The sequence below is a fragment of the Chanos chanos genome, chromosome 9, assembly GCF_902362185.1.
Source record: "Chanos chanos chromosome 9, fChaCha1.1, whole genome shotgun sequence".
NCBI lineage: Eukaryota > Metazoa > Chordata > Actinopteri > Gonorynchiformes > Chanidae > Chanos > Chanos chanos.
Window position 1 is genome coordinate 39,460,783 of NC_044503.1, and position 22,654 is coordinate 39,483,436.

The 22,654-nt window shown below is 40.7% G+C and overlaps 1 protein-coding gene across 1 annotated transcript; it reads left to right on the top strand.

Moving 5' to 3' along the window:
- The first annotated feature begins 597 nt into the window (after nucleotides 1–597).
- On the top strand, nucleotides 598–2,676 carry LOC115821775 (uncharacterized). The gene has a single exon (XM_030785568.1). The coding sequence runs from the start codon at nucleotides 598–600 to the stop codon at nucleotides 2,674–2,676; it is 2,079 nt and encodes a 692-aa protein (XP_030641428.1).
- The last annotated feature ends 19,978 nt before the right edge of the window (nucleotides 2,677–22,654 follow it).

Consider the following 22,654-nt stretch of genomic DNA (forward strand, 5'->3'; position numbering starts at 1 on the left):
TCTTCTCTCCCGCAGTGCTCCCGTTTTCATATTTTCCCTTGAATCTCCCGTATTTTTAACCTTTCATAAGGTTAGGTTCTGGGGCCTGCCGGTGGCATAGCTAGAAATTTATGTTTGGATGGGTAAAAGTGAGCTGGCGCGACTTTCACTCACGGTCCATCACTTGCCTACACATTCTTCATAACCCACTGCTGCACTGAATAGCAGGTCAGACACCCCGTACTGTGTCTGACTGTCGCGTACTCAACAAGCCAGTCCTGTCTTTCGTTCTTTGTTTGCACTGAAACGGAATATGTAGTAACCCACAAAATACTGCTGCATTTTTATTCATCAAGCACACTTTAACCAGAAGAACCATAAAAGCCATGCCCTGTCACAACAAACACACAATATAATGCTGTCACAACAGTAGCTGGGTTTCCATCCAACTATTTAATGCAAATGAATGCATAAACTTCACATCAAATCTTTAACTCACATAAGAAAGGAAACTTTTTGCTGGAAGGCAAAAGGAACTGTAGTTGCTGTTTTAAAACACAGAGTAAGCAATTCCGAGTGAGCAAATCCCTTTGTTTGCATTGTAGACACAGCAAAACAATGGCTTCTGAACTTATGAAGAAGACTCAGGGTATCACCACAGCAAAGGACATGAGAGAGTCCACCCAGCTCATAATGAAACCTTATGCCAACTGGGAGGAATACCTGACACCAGCACCACTCTCCGTAGCTATAATGGGAGAACTGGTCTACATTTCGTCTAAGACTGATTTTTCTATCAACAAAAACGCACCAAAAGATGGCTACAAGTACATCAAATACCCAGAGTCATTCCGTGCCTGCCTCATGCAAGTGTGTAACTCTGGCTGGTGGGCTTTCAATGTAGCCCATAAGAATATGGATCAGATCCGCCTTCACACTTCCACTGTACCAGACTACATGAAGACTGCAGTGAAGACCCTGTTTCAGGGAAGTGATGAGGTTGTCCAGGCCTTTCTACCCGACCAGCTGCAGAACATTCAGGCTATTGCAGATGACTGTGTGGAGTTGGCCGAAGGAGCAGAAAAAAAGTTTACTGACGTCATCAATATCATTCAAGAACTCCTGGAGGCGTGTGTGAATGCAGAACATTTTTATGGAGAGGAGCTGAATGAAATGAAAAAGAAACTGGAAGAGGCCAAGATGAGGGAGGAAACAGCAAAAATAGCCAATGAAAGATCTACGAAAGCAATGAAGAGAATGGAGAAGGAATTGGAAGATGCGCATGAGAACTACAGCAAAGCAATGGATTCACTTCCTAATGGATGGGACATGATTGGTATGAATTTAGCTGAAGGACTAGCAGAAAGTATGACAAGTCTAGTAAGCGGACTAACAGCCACTGTTATCAACCCCATTTCACGAATGCGTCTAGCATCAGGAGCACTGAAGAATGCGTGTGAATTCACAGGAGGTGACGATGGTGCAGCAGATGAAGTTGATAAAATAAACATCATGAGCAAGTCTGGAGAAATTCTTCGGGCAACAGAAACTCTTGGGAAATTCATCAAAGGGGAAGATATCAAGTGGAAAAAATTGTATGACCAGAAGAAGAAGTGCTCAAACACAGATTTTACAGCAAAGCAGTTTAAAAGGCTTCAAAGCAACTTAGAAAAATCCCCAGACTGTGACCCAAAACTAAAAGCTCTGCACTTATGTGAATCTGGAATCAACATCTGTCAGCAGCTTGCAAAGTATGCACCTGAAGGCAAGTGTAGCAAAGAAGAAACACAGGACATCATCTGTAGTTGGAAAGAGCTCATTAAATCAGCCCGTGCCTTTGACAGCAAAAGCAAGAGTGCCACAAAGTCTCCGTCCATGACACCAAAACCACCAATGATGTACGAACAGGAGAATAAGAGTGAGGGGTCTGGTAAAATGTCTGCAGGAGAAAGGGCCTCAGAGAATGCTCGCTTCCGTATTGAGCAGACGAGAACACAACTGGACAAGACAAGAGACATGTATGAGAAATGTGTGGAGAACATGGAGAAGAATCAGAAGGAGCTGACTGACATTTTGGTCACCATGAGAACCTGTGAAGTCAAGGAGATTGACTTCAACACCACCATAAAAATGCTGGTCAAAGGTATGGATGCCATGGGTAAAGTGAAGGTGCAGTGGGAGAAGATGGTACGTTTCTTTCAGATGGTGTCCAACATTGTGAAGGTCAGCTTGAGCAAAACTCTCAAGAATTTTGTCACTGCAGCTGATAAGGCACAGACACTTTCTTACAATGCCAAACTGTTCTCTAAAGACATGCTCTACAACCAGGCCTTCCAGGCATCCAACATTGCCAGTCTTGTGCACATGATCTCAGAGACCTACACTGAGGTGTCCAACAAGTACCTGATGGACAGAGTCAGTAGTCTGGGCAAACTCATGGCCATGGATAAGAGTAAGCCAGAGTTTGAACAAGAGCATCACCAGCTACAGAATGGGTGTGATGAGGCTCAGAGAGGTATTCTACACCTGGTCATCAAGAACAAAGAGGCCTTTGAGAGAAGCACTGATGCAAGAATGGGGAAGATTGAGGGGGAATTGCTGGCTGTTCTACCAGCTGCAGCACCTGAAGAAACCAAGGCCATTAAAGAAGCGGCCCAAGCCGGATTTACTGAGGAAGAGGAGGATGCCTATATCTGAGGTAAAGGTAACATCCATGCAAACCAGTGCACACCTGCCCTGTCTTTATACTGGAAATCACATGTGAATGCATATCAATCTCTACTGACCCAAATGTGGTTTTAAACATAAATCTGTTTTACACATTTTTCCTGCTTATGGTCCATGGGCAGTGAGCTCATGACTGCTCATTGATTATTTTTTCATGTTAAATTTCTCATATTAAATCAATCAGTGACTATTATCTGTATTTCCTGCATGCCTGTTTTTTCTTTCTTTTTTTTTTATCCTCTCTGTGTTGTCCGTTATTACATAGCAACTCATTGGATACCCTAGAAGACTGCAAGCTACAGAACCTCAGCAGACAAAAAGGAATCAACAAGCCTGTCCAATATAAATGAAGCTAAGAAGATATTTGCAGTGACCTTGAATTTTTGACAGAGTCAGCTGAAGTGCACATTTTCATTTTTAATTATGAAAAGAGAGATGTTTGTATTGAGAGTAAAATCTATAGTTGTTACAGTTGTCTTCCATACTGTGTCCTGTATGAGCAGGTTTATCTGTTAGGAAATCACTTTTAACTAAGCTTTTCCTGAGTGTTCAGAATTGCTATTTGGTGGAGTTTTTGATTCATTTAAATACAAGCTTCCTTTCATCTTTGTTTTCTCGTAGACATCAATTTTTGAGTGACTTCTTAGTTGGTCCATCTCATAAGTAAACCCTTCGACTATTATCATATTTTTCTGTTTTTTTTTTCATTCTGTTCCATCACATGCATCCAAAGTGGAGAGGAATTAATTAATTAAAACTTTTGCTCATTTTTATGTTTTTTTTTTCCATTTGCTGATGTTTAAGTCTTTAAAATCTCCCTCTCTTTCTATACAGTGTAAGACATGAAGTTGTAACTGCTCAGTCTTTCAAAATAAATGTCAAATTGCAAATTAAATATAAATATAAATATAAATATAAATATAAATATAAATATAAATATAAATTAAATATAAATGGTAAAATACATTACATTTATTCAGCAGATGCTTTTATCCAAAGCGACTTACAAGTGGGGAAACAATTCAAGCTACACCTACAGTTACCTGAGGCTTCCATACCTTTCTATGTTTCTTAATGAGAAAAGATGAATTGGACCTCTCCCTTCTTGTTTGCTGTCATCATGGTTATGGATGTTTGCTCACACACATCAAGATTCAGTGCCTCTTGGGCAATGTCCAACATCACAAGCATCAGACTCAGAAAAACTCTCTATGCTTTTGTCTTAATGTTGGAGAGGGCATGTAAACTGGCTCGTAATTTGACTCTCCAACCAAATCCTCCATGCGTCTAACATAAGCAGTGTAGTTTAGATGATCTCAGGAGTTCTGCTCTGTTTGTCAGTGACTCATTTTACTTGCTATCAGTTACACTTCCTCCTCAAGATGAATTTTTCAGCAAGCAAAATAGGGTGGACTTTAACTGAGAAGCTTTCCTGATGATATAGTGAATGTCAGTTGTGATTAAAGTGCCAGGATGTCATTTTATGTCGCCATCTGCTGGCCACATGCTCTACGTGCAGAACCGCTCCATATCAGTCATAATGGTTACCCAGGCTTACTGTTGTGACTGTCGTTAGGCCCTCGTTCATGTTCACTCAGTTGAAAGAAAGAAAGAAAAAAGCATAAAACAAAAATACTTTTTCACTGAGGATGTGAATGTTGGCTAAAAGAAGTCACCACAGAGCGTAACTGGGTTGAATCCCACTTGGGTGAGATCCCATTAGCATCACTGGTTGGTCAGTTATCTGTTGTATTCTTCAGCCCAAAGGTGATTCAGTACGGAAATCCAACAGATAGGACCTACTAATATACAGATGACACAGGTGCAGTTATTCATATGAATGTATGTGGCTATCTATTTTCTTGATATAAACCACAGAAATTCCGCTGAAAATGTCATTTTTACTGTTAAACATGCACACACTGTAGAAACATATTACCATCATATCAAAGTCAAATCAAATTCAAGAACATCCCAAAAAGCTTCAATAGAAATAAAGTAAATGAATATAGATATGATCCACAGACCTGTAAGAAAATTGTGATATTAAGATGAGAGTTTGCATTATAACCACTAGAGGAAACCAAAGCACTGCAAAGTGCACTCACTGGCCAGTTTAAGAGGGATTCATAGATCCAACTGCCTGACCAGTGAAGGTATGTAAGGGCAAAAATGAATTAACTGGATAATAATAATAATAATAATAATAATAATAATAACAACAACAACATTTTACTTCTGATCTGTTTCAGAATTGAATAACAATCACCTGAGCTGACATTACAACAGTTAAAACAACAACAAAAAAATCTGTCTTCAAATTAAGCCTTTTTTTTGTCTTTTGTTTTTTCCTTATACTAAATGAACATTTGCCTTGGTATTTTGTTAATTGAAAAACTCCTATAGTGGTTTATTGTTGCTGTTGCTTTTGTCGTTGTTCATGATTTGTGTCATCATCTGTGTTGTGTAAAAAATGCTGAATAATGAAATGTTACAGTACGATCTAAAATACATGCTCGATTCTATTCTCAGGGGATTGCTACACAAATCAGTTAATATGCTCTTTAACTAACTGTTAGGGCCAGTGAAGCCTTGTAGAGCTTAGGACCCAAGAACCGAACTCAGTGGACAAAAGTTGGCTTAGTGGATATTTAATGTTGCATCAGTCCAAAAACAGTAGGCAAAATTACAGCGACGGTAAAGATAGGTGTTACGTCCTTGGACGTATTTTTTTTGTTACCACTCGGGTGTTCCCACTATCTCTCCCTTTCGCCCCCCGCCCCATTTTTCTTTTCAGGTTTGCTGGCGGGTCACGATTGGCTGGGGAACATCCGAGGGAAAAGGACAAAGGGGATCCAGGCAGAAGTTCCAAAACACTAGGCAAAAAAATCACAAATCCAGAAGGCAATGAGCAAAAATACAAAGAGATCAGGCAAAAGTTCCAAAACTCTGGGCAAACAGACAAAAATCCAAAGTAGCCTTAGACCAAGGAACAAAACTCAGTAAGTCAAACAACATACAATGAACAGGAAATGTGGCAAGATAATCTGGCAAGACGTGTAGATTCTGACAGGCCTTCAATGCTGTGGCAGATGAGGTGAGTGGCAGCAGGTGTACAGCAATCAATCAGCCAGGAGTCAGGGTCAGGGCAAAATATGAACTGGAACAGACACTAGACAAGACATGCAAGACAGACACAGGAAAAACACAGGGAAAACATGGACTATGAAGATGAAGCACTGGGCCAGACCTAACACTAACATTAACAAATAATACAAATAACTAAGTAATACAATACCGACAGTATCACTGAATTATTGATTTGATGAAATAATTTTGTATGTTATTATCTTTTTTAAACATCTACTGCACTTTTGTCCATTGAATTTGTATGTTGATATAATCTTAACATATCATCAGCATGTCTGCCCAGAGTCTACAAGGAAAAGGCTTCATTTACAAGAACTGGAAAGTGAAAGTAAAGGCTATCATCTATCACATTGAGGAAGGATTGTCCGTGCATACTGCATCTTCCTTAGGGGCCAGGCCAGTTTTTATACAAGCAAAACTTTGTGCTAACTAATCAAAAAAGCTAAAGTAAAAATAATAGCTCAAAACTAGTGCCTTCACTGTTATGTAAAAACAAGAAATGTAATGGTAAAATGCTAGAATAAGAAATAATGCTTTCCACTAGAGATGCACCGTTGACTGGCCATCAATCGGAACCGTTTTTCTGTATATATTCAGCCCATGTCAGAAAACCAAAATTGTCGCAGGACGCAAGTGCGCAACACAGGATTTTATTCAAACAAAAGGCAGAAGGAAACGAGGAACTTAGAAAGTTCAACAAGGTCTTTCTCACAATAAATACAAACAGGTTCATCTTGAGTGGTATCAGGCAAAGGTCTGTGGCACTTAACCAAGCGTAGACTTCGCAATGAATGTGCAGAAGTGAGCGGTTTAAATAAGGAGGAAACTTAACGAAATTAAAGAGCAAACAGGTGAAGGTAGTGAGTGGTGATCAGGCCGGTGATCAGTAGACCGGCGACGCTGAACGCTGAGTGGCTGAGGCAGACAAGGGGGGAGGCGAGGTCGTTACAGCCGATCTGTGTTCTGGCAGTGTATGTTCCATGCGCGCAAGCGGCATTGGAATTATTTCACAAAATATCATTTGTATTTTATTTTCAAATTATAGTCACATAATATAATTTTTAAAAAAAACAACAACAAAAAAACTGCTGTAGAGTCTTTATGTTTTACTCCTTGCACTAAACTTGATTTGATGTTACTATTTGAAATGTTTTAAATAATTTTATTCATTTTGATTGTATGTAATTTCATAAGGCTACGGTCAGACCATTCTGCTTTTTGCTTTGAATCTTGAAATTAAGCAAAATATAGTTTAAAACAAAATCAACTGCTGTTCGTTTTGCTTGTTAAAGACTCTTTAAGTCTTTTTAAAGAGTTATCTATTGTCTCGAATTTATGGATAATATGATTTTGATTTGACTTATTTATAGACATGTAAAGCCCTGTGAGACTATAAATAGTGATACTGGGCTCTAAATAAACGTTTTAGTAGTAGTAACAAAGTCACTGGGATGCTCAGAGTCAGTGCATTTTCAGTGCCGGTCCCCAGCCCAGAAGAATGGGGAGAGTTGCATCAGGAAGGGCATCCGGTGTAAAACCTAGGCCAAATCAAAATGCGGATCATATATCAGATGTCCATATCGGATCAGTCAAGGCCCGGGATTCCAGCGGCTGCCACTGGCACTGTTGACCAGCAGAGTGCCGGTGGAAACTATGCTACTTTTGGAAAAAGGAGAAGGAGGGGGGGAAAGCGACCCTGAATTTTTGATTATTGACTTCATTTGTGGATTGCGTTTTGGCTTTCGTGATTTGGTTAACACGGGGAGAAGGACAGGTAAGGAAGGGGATCCCCGCGGTAGTGTTCACGCTGTATAGGGTTAGGTTAGAGGCAGGTGCCACTTTTGTATTTTTGTTACTAGATAGTTAGTGTAGTCAGGTTTCCTTTGGCTCTGCCACCTTTTTGTTTTGTAGTTCAGTGTGTGTTTTTCAGTGTAGACATTTAGGGTTGTTTTTGATTTACTAGTTTCATTTCTTTGGCACCGTCTGTCGTCCTCTCACACCTTCGTGTGCTTTTGTGTGTGTTTGTAAATATTTTGTAAATCTCACTTTGTAAATATTCCCAAATATATTGTGCACTTTTTTCACACTGATTCCCCATGTCTCTGTTTTCCTCCCCGTCACACCGTCCCAAACCAGCATAGGTGGTGGGTTTCCTTTCTGCTACGTCCCCCCTATATATCCCTAGATAGCACACTACACCGGGGACGTAACACTTTGGTTTGTTTTGTTTTTAAATGTAGAAACATACTGATAACAAGGAATGTGTATGACTGTCAAAAGAACCTTGCTGTACCTGAACATGGTATCCTACAGTGTTACTGTGCTATGCGGTTGCTTTGCTCCATACTTAAAGTTTCTTCAGCCAAACTAAGGAGACACAATAGCTAATACTTAGTTAACTCATACTTAGTTAACTCAACTCATACATTTACAATTTAGTTATTTGGCAGACGCTTTTTAGCAAAGCGACTTACAATCAGTGCATCAGTCGGATTTCTAATACCTTGTGAGCAGAGATCACAATAAGACTTGAGCGTCAAATTGCCCCTTCGCATTGCGCCCCTGGAATACTTAGACAAACACAGATACAAGACAAAGTTTTTTGTTTTTTTTTTGGTTTTTTTTAGGAAAGGGTGGTTAGGCATTGGGGGACAGGTGGGTTCTAAAGAGGTGGGTTTTCAGTTTCCTGCGGAAGATGGTAAGAGATTCCGCAGTCTTGACTGTATGGGGGAGGTTGTTCCACCACCTCGGGGGTATGGCGGAGAAGAGGCGTGGTCGGGAGGAGCGGCTGCCGGGTTCCCGGAGTGAGGGGACCGTCAGTTGTCCAGAGGTCGTAGAGCGGAGGGTCCTAGTTGGGGTGTACGGAGTTATAAGAGACTGAAGGTATGGTGGGGCGGAGCCTCTTGTGGCCTGGTAGGCCAGTACCAGTGTCTTGAACTGGATGCGGGCTGCTACCGGGAGCCAGTGGAGCGCAGCAAGCAGTGGTGTGACATGAGAGTGCTTAGGGAGGTTGAATACCAGGCGTGCAGCGGCGTTCTGCACGAGCTGGAGCGGCCTGATGGCGCAGGCCGGCAAGCCAGCCAGTAGAACGTTGCAGTAGTCCAAGCGGGAGATGACAAGCGCTTGGACCAGGAGCTGGGTCGCCTGTTGTATGAGGAATGGGTGGATTCTCCTGATGTCGTAGAGGGAGAATCTGCAGGATCGAGTGACTGCCGCGATGTGACCGGAGTAGGTCAGCTGGTTGTCGAGGATTACGCCATGGTTTTTGGCTGCTGTGGTGGGGAACACCACAGATCTCTCGATGGTGATTGCAGTGTCGATCGCTGGGGAGTTCTTAGCAGGAAAAAACAGGAGCTCTGTTTTCTCCGGGTTGAGTTTGAGATGGTTAGCAGACATCCAGGAGGCAATGTCAGCTAGGCAGGCTGCGATGCGAGCTTGAACCTGGGAGTCAGAGGGGGGGAAGGAGAAGAACAGCTGTGTGTCATCAGCGTAGCAGTGGTAAGAGAGGCCATAGGTGGAGATAACTTGACCGAGTGATCTGGTGTAGAGAGAGAAGAGGAGCGGACCAAGTGCTGAACCTTGTGGGACTCCCGTGTGTAAAGGGCGGGTGGAGGAGACCGATTCCCTCCAAGAGACCTGGTAGGAACGGTCAGACAGATAGGACTTGAACCATGCGAGTGCAGAACCCGCGAAGCCCAGCCCAGCAAACATGGGTGAAGCAATCTAGAGAATTAGTTCAGTGTATTTTCAGTGCTCACTCTGCACAGGATCAAGCTGCTGTTATGTTCATGAAATATGGGAGAGTTTGCAGTGGTGTATCATGACAATCTTTCAGTGCTACGAGTATTATTCTGATCCACCAGTTGATAAAACTTGACTTTGAAATGTTTGAGAACAAGCCAAACTGATTCTCACCCAAATCTCTTTTCAGTTTTGCCACCTCCATTAGCAAGTTGATCATCTCAATCTGGAGGCTCAACTCCTTCTGTCTCAGTTCAGTGTGCTCTGAAATTAGTGTATTGAACTCATTCTCCAGAGCCCTGATTTTGGCTTTAGCATCTGGTTCAGTGATTGTCTTGTAGACACCGTGGATTATGACTCCAAGAAAAGGCACAGCATTTAAGAAGCCAACCCAAGTGTCATACTTGGCAACTTGTATGACATGGTTAATCAGCTCATGGCTTTTTTCCTTGATTTTTTTCTTGCTTTTTTTCTTTCTTTTTTTTTCAAATCTTCAGTAACCTGTTGGAGCTCAACCTTGTACTTCTTTAAAGTGGCCTCAGTTCCTTTAGCTTCTGGGGTTTGACTCTTAATCTTTTTGCCAGTTTCAGTCTTTTCTGTGATAACATCACTGATTGTTGTGGCAACATTTTTGTTATGTGAACGATATCTAAATAAGAAAGGATGAGAAGAGTCAGTTATTCATATTCACTGTGTTATCTCCCTAGTTGTCTTTTGGCCTTTCTCTCTATATGTCTATTCTTTAAGCCAAATAATCACAGAATTACAGAGTGCTAAAGAGAGAGGGCTGAAGAGGTTTTGTAACTGTAACCAATAGTAGTGCAGGTGAGAAAACACAACTATAATCAATATGCCTTAGCTTAGCATGGACATTTTTGAATATCTTGAAGAGATATGTTTTAAAATCTCTTTGAGAAACTGATTTTGTATGGAGTCATTCTAATAATGTAAACAAACCTCTGTGGCATCATAAGGTGCGTAAACCAGTGATGCAAATCTTCATGTCCATTTGTAAACAGTGGAGAGCAGTTTTATCTTCAACCATCAATAACCAAATATAGACATATTTTAATACAGCTGGTTTGCATTATTTTCTTGTGCATCGACATATGCTGTGTCCATATTCTATGTAGAGAAAAACAGTCTTACTTCTCCACAATCTGTTAGACTTCGGTGATGATCTTGGAAATCCAAGCTTTTGCCTACTCCAGGTACCTCACAGCAAGTGTGGGCTTGTTCTTTTCCACTTCTACATTGAGCACAGGGAACAGCAAGTTCACCAAGTTGTCACTGGTACCAACACACTGTATGAATGTGGAAAAGAAAAAAAGGACCTTAGCTGAAATATTGTGTCATCAGACGTAATGCAAAATATGGCGAAACAACCAGAAAGTTTTCTTGGATTAATCTTATAAGGTTTTGGTGTCTTTGATCTTTACAAGGTCCTTCATAAACAGTAACATTTATGCATAGTTGTTTTACCGCTCTCTGTTGCTCTTCCAATAGTTTTGAGAAGCAAGGTTACCATAACTTTAGGTTTCACAACGTTTCATATTGACGCCGTCACAAATGTTTTGATTCAAGGAGTACTAGGGAGTACTAGTACTAGGAAGTACAGGCGTGGTCTAAAGGTTAGAGAACTGGGCATGTGACCGGGGGGTTGCAGGTTTGATTCCCAGGCCCGACATCCACGGCTGTGTGCCCTTGAGCAAGGCACTTAACCCCAATGCTCCCTGGGCGCTCCCCAAGGAATGCTGCCCACTGCTCCTGCATCTGGTGTGTGTGTGCAATCACTGAAACTCAACTAACCACACACAGACATACACAGTGAGTTTTGTTAAAAATTGTGAGAGCTGTGGGGCGGTACCTTGAACAGGAGATCCTCTGAGGAGCCAAAGAGGAGCTGAGTCTCCAGGGCCCTGCTCCGGAGCAGCCTCTCCAGGGTGGGAAAGCCGGCCAGACACAGATAGGACACATGGTAAAGTAGTGCCGTCCTCTCTGCTGCTGGCAACAGCTCCTTTATGAACTCTGGACTCCAGGCTGAGCCACTAAGCACCACTTCTATTTGAAATGGGGTTTTAAAAAAGCCCAAGTTCATTAATAGATAACTGGAATACTTTTCATAGAACTGGTTTGTTGAATTCTTAAAATGTGAAGAAATATGATCATACCCTTATTGTAAGCCATGATTTCAGGATAGGGTAGTTTGTTTTTACGGATGCTACAGATCACAAATTCTCTAGGAGAGACTAATGCAATAAAGTATGTTACAGAATTCATCAGTTCATCAGCTCGACTGGTAAATGTAAAATATAGATATATATATATATATGTTTAGGTATAATATGTATAACATTTACAATTACAATTTTCCTCTATGTTACACAGAAAATCTCTATTACTAGGTTTACTCAAGATATTGGGGTTTTATTGACTCTTACTGGTCGATAGGGTAGGATGAGTTTGGCTCCCCTCGGCTATGTGATGAAGACTGCACCCCATTGAGTATTTATACTGTCACAAATGTCACGCCTAAGATTTCTGAAGAAACCCATCTTTGCATTTCTTTACAGTCATGTCATGAACTCCATAAAAACTCCACTGTATCTTGACCAAAACAGATGCAGGAAATCAAAACAAGAAATGTCCACTTCCCCAACTGATCTGATAACCGATGCATGGCTTTCACAAGAATTCTGACTTAGCCCTGATCTCAGTCACTTCTTTAGAAACAACCCTGAATAAAAGATCATGTAACATTCCAGTGTTTTGATATCACATACAGCCCTGAATCTTCTCAGAACAGGTCTCCAAAGTTACACTGAAAGTGTTTTATGCAAGTGTAATGGGGAGAAGGTTTCCCCCTAATGGCAAGTTCTGTGTCATACTTTTACCTTGGGAACGCCCACTCAATTACCCAATTTTAATTCCATTTTATAAATAGCCACACCTCATCCAGTTGAGAATGTTTTCTTGGGTTTCTGGTGCTGCGGATGGTTGTTTTTATGAACAGTCGGATTGCCGGTTTTATGAACAGTCGGATTGCCAGAAGTGTTAAGTAACGTTGTGGCTTTGGTAGAGCAAGTTTTACCATAGGTAAGTGCTGCGTCGCCATTTGATCGTCTGAATGAGGTTCATTGCGTTAGCTGACAACCAATGTTTTGCAGGATCCCTGATTCTGCTCACCTCATGGTTCGCTGGTAGTCCAGTTTGAGGAGGTATGTTTTAAGGCTACTTGAGTACCTCACGTTCAGCAACTTGTTACTTACCATGCTTTCATTTTAGCCTACCTAGTTTTATAGAGCGGTTGCTCACGACGGCATAGCATTACCCTGCAGCACCAAGGTAAATTTCATTGAACCATCTATCAGTGTATTTTATTGGATTGGACTAAGTTTTAATCAGAGTTTCGCTGTCTTTTAGGTTTACAGCCACTGCTGTTTTGCCTTTATTGGTTTGTTTTGCCTTACCATTTTTGCCTTATTGCTTTATTTACCGTTTTGCCTGTTGCTTTACTTACTGTTTTGGCTTTTGTATTGGTCACTGGCTTTATTGTCTGTTTTGTCCACTTGCTTTATGGTTTCTTGTTTTGCTTGTTTTACTATTTCATTGTTTTGCCTGTTTTACTGTGTTGGACATGAGTAACCATTTACTTGAGTTTTTTGCATTATTTTGTAAACCAGCTGCTCTCTAGTATTTAGTTCATTTCTTTTTGACTGATGCAAGTGGTCAGCGTCTGGCGGTCGTGCTGAGGGGAAGTTTATCGTTGGGTCCTCCACTATTGACCCTTGCCACTGCATTCTTAATTGATGTGCTTTTCTTGCACCTGACCTCTTGCACCTTCTTTGCAGTGTGTGTGCACCGTGTATGTGTGAGTGTGCATGTTCACGATCACGTGTGGTGGTGGTAAGTAGATCCTTCCCCAACCAGGTAAGTTCACCATTAGTCCCCTCAGCAGCTGGCTTAGCCTGTTTTTGGTGCCACTCTTTGTATAACATTCTGGTAACCTTAGTGACGGCTGTAGGCAAACACTTTTGTTTAAAACTTTTTATTGGTTTATTAAACAGTAAATTAAATTTAGTATTTGAATAAAGTTGCTTCTCCTTGCATGAACTCTTGCAGCTCTTTCTTCCGTTACAGCAATTTGAAATAAACTGACTCTGATACTTAACCACATCTCTGCTCCTTCTTTACAATAAAGGACCTGTGCAATACTTACTGTGTCAAAGGATTAGGTATAAAACTATTTCTTTGGGCAAAATTCCCAAAGTGGCGTTGTCGGTACATGCGTTGTCCTGGGGGGTGCCCTTTTCATCTACCCTCCTCCTCGCCCGGTCACACAAGCACTATCCATTCTTCGAGTTTGTAGAAGACATATGTGAATATTGTCAAGTAGCAATGTTTGTCAACAAACGTCCATGTACTCTCAAATTCACTGTGTATCTATATGTACATATGTCTGTAACTATCTGCTGAGACATAAATATTCATGGATACAGAAACATATTTGTTCATTTCTGGTTGTAGACATTCAAAAGAAAAGATGTAGAAACTAAATGAAAAAGAGGAATGCATCAATCATTTTTCATTTGTGAACCTTGAACTCAATTGTACTGTCAGCTCAAGACAACTAGAGGTGGGCATAGCCTCTGCAGCGACTAGAGCAGGAGCAGGGACAATAGACCAAGAGGTGGGCAGAGCCTCTGTGACAGCAGGATCCTTGACTAGAGACCTAGGGGCAGGCAGAGCCTCTTGGTGGCTGGATCCGTGCCAAATCTGGATCTGGAGCCCCTGCTGTGAGAGTCACCGTCGCAACTGGATCCAGAGCTGGAGTCTCTGTCACAACTGGAACCCCGAGCAGAACAGGAACTGGAGCTAGATCTGGAGACAAGTCCCCCTGGATGTGGGAGAACAGTGAGCCAGAACACTGAGGTGGTAGGTAGCAATGAGTGGCTGGATGATGAGTTGGCAGAGGGTGCCATCATGGTGAAATCTCCACCTAGACCTCCCACTGTCATGTCCAGTGGGGTTCAAAGGTGGCATGGAGCTGGGAGATGAACTTGTAAGAGGCCTTATGGAAAGTGTATTGTGAGTAAACCATTATGCCTCCCTCTCTCTGCCACCAGTCAGCACCCCATATTAGTGCCTCTCCCTTTAAGAGGTTCATAAACACTGAACATGAACACAACATGTAAGCTTTCTGACTTGACTGACAGGTGCAGAGTCCATCTCTCCCTTTTGTTTCCAGAATTTCACTCCCATTTGGCTATTAACAGCTGTCCTCATCATTTGCAGCTCAACATAAACTTTGACTCTCTTCTCAGTGTGGACACAAATCTAATATCTGGACTATTCTGTTTATAAAGATATCAGAGAACTGATTGATTACGAAAAGTAAGACAGAGAAAAGTGAGAAAAGCAGGCAGCAGTAGATGCTTAAATGGGCACTATGAGGAAATCACAAAACTAAGGAACTCACAAATTACAAAGATTCTTAGGGACAGGGGAAAAGGAATGTGGATGGAAGACAGGCTCAACTTTACAGACAGTGAAATAAAAAGTGCAATGTAAAAGCTGTGATGAAAATCATGTTTGCTTTGTTATTCAATGGATAAGACTTTTCCTACATATTTCCTACAGAAGTGAAACTCATCCAGTTATGTTTTAAAGGATATATCTTTATATTTTTCCCTTTATGTATAAACACCATTATACACCATTTATTCTATAATCATTGTCTTTGTTTATTTATTTATTTTTGTCCACTAATATAGTTACAAAACAAACTAAACTAGTAGTTTTAATTGAAGTCAGATAACTTTATGTAGTTCATAAGTTACCTGGGCTGCCCCAAAACCAATACAATGAGGCTAAACCTGATAATGATTATAGCTTTTCACTAACAGAGGGCGAGACCAGGTACATTTTCACAAACTGAACGTTCAACCAAGAAACACAGATGCGAAGACAACAACCAGAACAGGATATTTTTGCTGGATGGCAAAACTCAGAACGCACAACACGTGTTACGAGATGAAGAATTTGTGAAATTGTTAAGTGTGTAAACCTAACCCCAGACAGTCTCCCTAATACAACTGAATGAAAGGATGGGAAGAAAAGAAAGGAAGAAGCATGGGCTTGGTATGAAGAGTCACTGATCGCAAACAACCAGCTCCCATGGTCTTACTCCGACGATCAGCCCAAATCTGTCTTCTTCTTCTCTGTTCGCCTTTTGGTTTTATTGGATCCCTGTAAAAATGAGGAAACATGCCATCGACCTTGAAATGTAACACAGATAGGCAACAGCAGTCATCTTCAAAGAAACAGTCTTTTGTTAGTGGTTTAGTTCCAAAGTGGTTTCCTAGCTTATCCAGAAGTCATCACTTTGGTTCTGTCCTTTTTCTTTTCTGGGTTTTAAGCTGGTTATATGTACAAAATATTAGTGATGGTGGTAATAATAACACCAACCACTGTTTGGAACGTGCTCATAGAAGCATCTAGATGAAAAGTCACTGATAGCATCCATGAAATTAAAACATCATGTTCTTTTATTCTCTGCTCTTCTTCTCTCTCTGCCCAACAGAGTTTATAGTCAGAAGGTGATCAGTGCCGTTGTCCTGTCTCTGAGAGATGACATGTCTTCTTTCAACAGAGTTTGAGGACCTGGAGAGTCTCACAGCAGAACAGCAGAGGCTCTACATAGAGCGGGGAATAAAGAAACTTTCTTTAGAAACACTGAACACTGAGCTACATGTGGAGATAGAGTCACTGAACAATCATGAAGAAGCACTAGAGCAGGTGAGACAAGATCTCCAAAGTGCTCAAGACACGCTTAACAACGAAAATGACAGACAAAATTCTGCAAACACTCTGAGAGATGTGGGCATAGGAGTGTCTTTCATCCCCGTTATTGGATGGATAAAGGGTAGTACATCCAGTCTTATTGTGTTAATTCACAGATTATGTTTACTAACTTGCCAATACGTATCACATGAATAAATGTACACGTTATTATAAAAATATCAAAATCTGCTATTATGCTGAAATTCTCCAATTCTAACACCCTACAATGGATCTGTTGCTGAAGGGAAATAATAGAATAGGTTTAAAAGAAACTTTTGAGACCTCACATTACTGCTGCATGAATAGTATGACCACATGATTAAAAGCAATTTACATGTTGAGATTTCAGCCAGTCTTACAGCTGGAACTCTTCATTCATTAATGTATTAATCATTAATCATTCCAACTTTTCAATTCTTGCATTTTCTTTCTTTACAGGACCAGCCATGGCAATTAGTGGTGCTGTGGAAATCGGGGAAGCAGAATTTGCTACAAGTGTTGTAAAGGAAGAGCAGGAGAAATCAGAGTCTTGGATGCGCTATTTCCAACAGTCTCTCACTGGGCGGCACGGTGGCACAGTGGGTAGCTCTGTCACCTCACAGCAAGAAGTTCGGTTTTGGGTTCGGTTCCCGGCCAGGTGGCCAGGGTCCTTTCTGTGTGGAGTTTGCATGCTGATAAATCATACTGTAACAACTCCGTGACACTTTATGGAAATTCTCCGTTAATAAAGAATAAGCATCCAAGATTTTTTCATCCTCATCTCCCCTTTTTTTCCGTACTTTCAATAAAATATGAGACAAGCTGTGGGGAGGCACAAGTTGGCAAGTTGTGAGAAAAGCCCACCAGTTGAAAATTTGATTCCTCTAGTGTGTGTGTCTGTGAGTCTGTGTGAGTGTATTTATATTCAAGAGTGACTCAGACTATCATTACTTATCCACTACTTCATAAGGTCCATACGTTCATTAAACCACAGGTCTTAACAACACAGCTGAAGGGGGAAATAACCAATGTCAAAGCAGAACAGAGAAGAGTTTATTCAGAACTGCAGGAGTTCCAGTTCACTGAAAATACCATGACTCATAAATGTTTGTGATTTTTTTTTTAAACCTCAGAACCACTTCCTGCTAACTTTACCCACACACTCAAAGTAACACTTTACATTTGCCAACAACAAGCAGTCATCTTTGACTGGCTAATTCTTATTCTGACTGTCAGAAAAGTGCATGTGAAAGCTTCAGAGTTATGAATAATCTGTGTAACCAGGAGACGGGGGCAGCAGAGAGCTGCTCACTGAGGGGACAGAAGTCTGTCTCAAACCTGAACCACATTCTAAGCTTTCTTTAGGCTGTGTATTTTAACCCGGCTGTTTTGTTGTTCCTTACTTAGTTTTGAGCCCATATGGGCTGACTACCTATGCTTAGAGATAGTGCCTTTTTGTATTGCAAAAATCAACATCCCAGAGGGCCACCGCCTCCTTTCTTGTTAATTTTTTTGTTTGCTTGTTTTGTTCTTGCTCTATAAGAATTTCTTTAGAACTTAAAATGAAGAGTCATCTAGAGGCTTTTGTTTACAAAGCTCTTTCTTCTCTGTTTACTATTAAAAATGGTCTCAGTTCAGCAAACTTACAGTGACCCAAAACTGACCTTTTCAGACTTTTCAAAAAGATGAAATGGTAATGTGTTGGCCTGAGTGTCCCATGTCAGGAATTCAGATCATGTCTGTAAATACATTAGCTGTCAGTACTCTGCAAATTGGCTTAAACAGACTGCCTCACAGGGTAAGTTACTGCTCCACTCTCACTCTTAAATAAAAGCTTTCAGTCACTATGACATCTGTCAGTCAACACAATGAGAATCAGGGCCAACACAATGAGAATGCGAGAGAGAGAGAAAATGAACAAGAAGAGAATGAGAGAGGGAACAAAGAGAATAAGAATGTGTGTGAGAGAGAGAGAGAGAGAATCTGAACATGAAAGAGAGAACAAGAATGAGAATGTGTGAGAGAGAGAGGGAGCGAGAGAGTGAGAGAAAGAATGGGAGAGAACAAGAATGAGATCAAGAGAAAGCAAGTGAGTTAAAAGGCAGTGCTGAAAACATCTGCTCCAGAACATTCTGGAGGAGTTAACCAGACCTGGCATTGACTCTGAGACTCCCTACCTTTGTCAGACTAGCTTTCCTAAAAAACAAAAACAAAACAAAACAATAAAATAAAAACAAGACAAAACAAAACAAAAAAACATGTATGGTTTCAGTGCTTGGGTCTTAGTAATGGGATTATAAGATGGTGGCTCTTCCCTGATGTAAAATGCTGAGATGCACCTCTATTCACTCTAAAAACCAAAGACCGTGCTCTTAAAACAGACTGATAGAAAGGGGGTTGTCCCTGACAGGTCCATCATTCCAAGTTTTACAAAAATGAAGTGTCTGTCATGCCCGATGCATTCCAGCTTAGCTACAAATGCGACTTAAAGATATACTTAGGGAACGGATCTCGTTCGTAACCCGGGGACTGCCCCTTTCTTTTAGTTTGTCATTAACCATGTGTTCCAAAAACAGTCAAAAAGAGGGAAACTCTGGTATATATATACAATGCATTGCACATGTAAAAGCACTCACAGGCGCACACGCTACAGCATAATTCAAGTACAAATTCTGTTCAAATTCTTGAAATTTCAAATACCATCAGCAGTTAAACCCCCGTTTTTAACTTAACGTACCTGAGCATGATATATCTCTTGATAAAGCCCATTTAATTCAAGAACTTATGTAAAGTTTATATTTTTACCTGAGAAATACAAATACACCTTGTTACTGCCAGTTACTGTCGTGTTTAAGTGCTAGGTCACTGAGTTGTGTACCTGCTCCACTCCTCAGAGATGTGTCCAACACCACATTTCCATCCTCACTGACACATTTTCCCATTCTTTTCATGTTCATCACATTAAATTCAAACAAATCATTGTGAAGTGTGGAGAGGTGTGTTACTAAATGGTGAATTTGTGAGCAGGAGATGTAGCACGGACCTGGTCACAAATTTATTACAACACTGTTCATGTCATGCTATTGGCTAATGTATTATTTTGGCTCCTGCTGACACTGAATCAGTTGGAGTTTTTGCCTACATATACTTAAAAAGACACTGTGAACCACTGGGAAGCCAGACTTGCAAGCTACGAATTGTTAACCCTCATCCTGTAAAACCTTCACTCTGGTCACTCACTCTACTGTATGTCATGCTTTTGGGTATTGCTAAGTGTTTGTCCTCAGACTTTGAGTGCTTTAGCATGTGCCAGCTGTTAATATTTGTGTATTTTGTATCTGAAAGTAAGTACAGTTATTTTATGTTTTACACTTGTCACTTGCACCTGTATATATCCACCACAATTAACTTCCTTCCCTCACTTACTGATTTGTATTAATCTCCATAGCTTAATGTTGAAATATGTTTTGTATTTAGCTTCAGATAACAGTTTTAAAGTATTAGTTTTTTGTTTTTTTGTCATTAAAGACAGTACTTTGACCTTTCTGTTTTCAAAATTTCAAACAATCTGTGTAAATGTCATTAGTGAAATTTCAGTTAGGTCTTCTATGTTTAATTATGTTCTTTTCTTGGCACATTCAGTAGTTCACATCCTGTTTGTGTTTGGTTTATCACCAACAACTGTGCAGAGCATGTTGTATATTGGGTAAATATTCAGCAAAGCAGAATCTTGCATCGCTCATTTTTTCACCAACTTAGTTTCCCTGCTTTCCCTTAAGCATTGCATTGCCCTTGCTGAAGTCCTGGAGATTTTAAAAGTGAAAAATTAAAATTGAAAATGTCTTTGCTGAAAACTTTTCTTATAAAATAAGCCATAACCCATCCACATATTGTAGGTCAGAAACTTTTTGATGTACAAAGGATTCCACACATTATTCTTTTGAGTGTGCTCAATCTACTTAATAAAATTATTCATTTTGCCAATTGTATGTGTTTACACATTTGCATTGTGTTTCCTCATATTTTGCAGGATTTGCACAACAGCTTATGCGGCATTAAAGTAGATGTAAACATTATACTATTTTCAATACAATTAAAAGGCATAACCTACCGTTTGGCAGTTGATGTGAGGTGCTCTGCTGAGGAGAGTTGCTGCTACTCTGCTTTGATCTCTTTGAGATTCAGAGGGCTTAATATAGTTTCCCCAAAGCCTTTTCCCCTCCCAGAAAGGGATGGAACATTATGTTGGGAGGAGTTTAGTTCATAGGCAGTTGTGTATGTTTCAGTCCCAGTATTTCAAACTTGTTATTAGAGCAGTTCCCCTTTGCAGATATTATTGGTAGGATCAGATGTGGGGAGGAGAGAGTGAGTGAGAGGGAGGAGGACAGACCAAATAAGAAGATCCCTTTACTGAGGGACTAGTGAGGGACTGTAAAGTCAGACAACAGCAGTAAGAACACACCATTAATCTGAACACAGCACTCTGCTACATCCTCTGTGACTCTGAACAAGTTCACAGGTTTACAAGATCCTCACCCAGTAAACATTTTTCTTCTTTTGTGGAGACAAATCATGATTAAATTATACTCTTCTTGGTAAGTCTTATGATTTCAACATTTCTTTACACTTCAACTTTCCCTACATTTTTCTGCAGCATTAGAGCACAAATATAAAATCTGTAGTTCTGTTATGCATAGAACCACCCTCATATTTTTGTATTTGTGTTTGACATTGAAAGCCTGTCTGAGGGACCTTTTAGTGATATCGCGATAGTGCTTTAGCAAAACCAAACATCACTTGGACCAAATCTCTACCAAGCATGTCTGTTCTCATACAGACCATTTTTTAGACTTGAAAATAGGTCAGTATAAAGTCTCCATTACTGTTCAATAGATAAGAGGATCATGGTCTTTCTTCTTTTCTCTTATTCTTCTCTTTCTAACCAACAGTCAGCAGGATGTTACCAAGACCATTGTCCTGTCTCTGAAAGATGGCATGTCTTCTTTCAACAACCTTTGTGATTCCCTCCTCCATAAGGATCTCACCTCTGGTTACAAAAACATCAGAAAGCTGATTGTCAAGGCGGAGCAGGACATGGAGAAGGCAGAGAAGGAGGCAGAGGGAGAGCTGAAAAAACTGGATGAGGACACAGAAAATCTCACAGTACAACAATATAAGTTTGACAAACAGAGAGAGGAAAAGAAACTCTCTTTAGACAACCTGAAAACTAAGCTAGATGCAGAGAGACAGTCCCTGAAAAATTCTGAGGACACACTGAGGCAGGCCAAAGAACGTCAACAAAACGATGAGGATACACTGAACAGTCAGCGAAGCAGACAAAGTACTGCACACACTGTGAGAGATATTGGCATAGGAGTGTCTTTCATCCCCTTTATTGGATGGATGGTTGGTAAGAAATCTTTCTCATGGGGTTAATTCACTGTATGATTACTATTAACCATTAACCATTAAATAAGTAACATGAGTCAGTGTCCACATGATTACAAAAATCTGATATTAGAGTGAATGCCCATATCGATTCTGTAATTCTGAAACTTAACAAGAAGTCTCTCACTAAGCAGCAAGGGTATGTAAGGTGTCAAAGGAAGAGAAAGATCAAAAGCAAATATTTAAAAGCAATTTATAACCATATACCAGTCAGACTGTCAGCTGGAATTATCCATAGTTTAACACGACATCTTTCAACCTAACATTACCTGTGTTTGCTTTCTGCTCAGGACCAGCCATGGCGATTGGTGGTGCTGTGGAAATGGACCAAGCTGAAAAGGCTGTTCGTGCTGCAAAAGAAGAAGTGGAGAAGTCGGAGTCACAGGTCAGGCATTTCTCTGATAAAGTCTCTGATTATCAGTCCAAAATCTCAGAGACAGAGCGTGACATCACACAGACTGATGAGGAACTGAAAGACATCAGAAAGAAAATCTCAGAGGTAAAACAGCAGAGAGAGGCCTTGGCAGAGTTCCAGAAGAAGATGAGAAGTGCTGTCCATCTCCTGGGTCGTCTGAGTGGAACAGCCGACGTACTGGAACTTCAGACTCGACGCCTCATCTTCCTGGAGCCGGTGATGAAGGTGATGGAGGATGTGGTGAAGGTGGCTAGAGAAGTTGCAGGTCATCAGTTCCTACAGGATAAGGGTGTGATGAGTCTTGTAGACGCCATGAGAGAGAAAAACAGGAGACTGGCAGCTGTCTGTGCCTCACACAACAGTCCAGCTCTG

Coding starts and splice junctions, on each gene's coding strand:
- LOC115821775 (XM_030785568.1), top strand. CDS start 598: ATGGCTTCTGAACTTATGAAGAAGACTCAGGGTATCACCACAGCAAAG.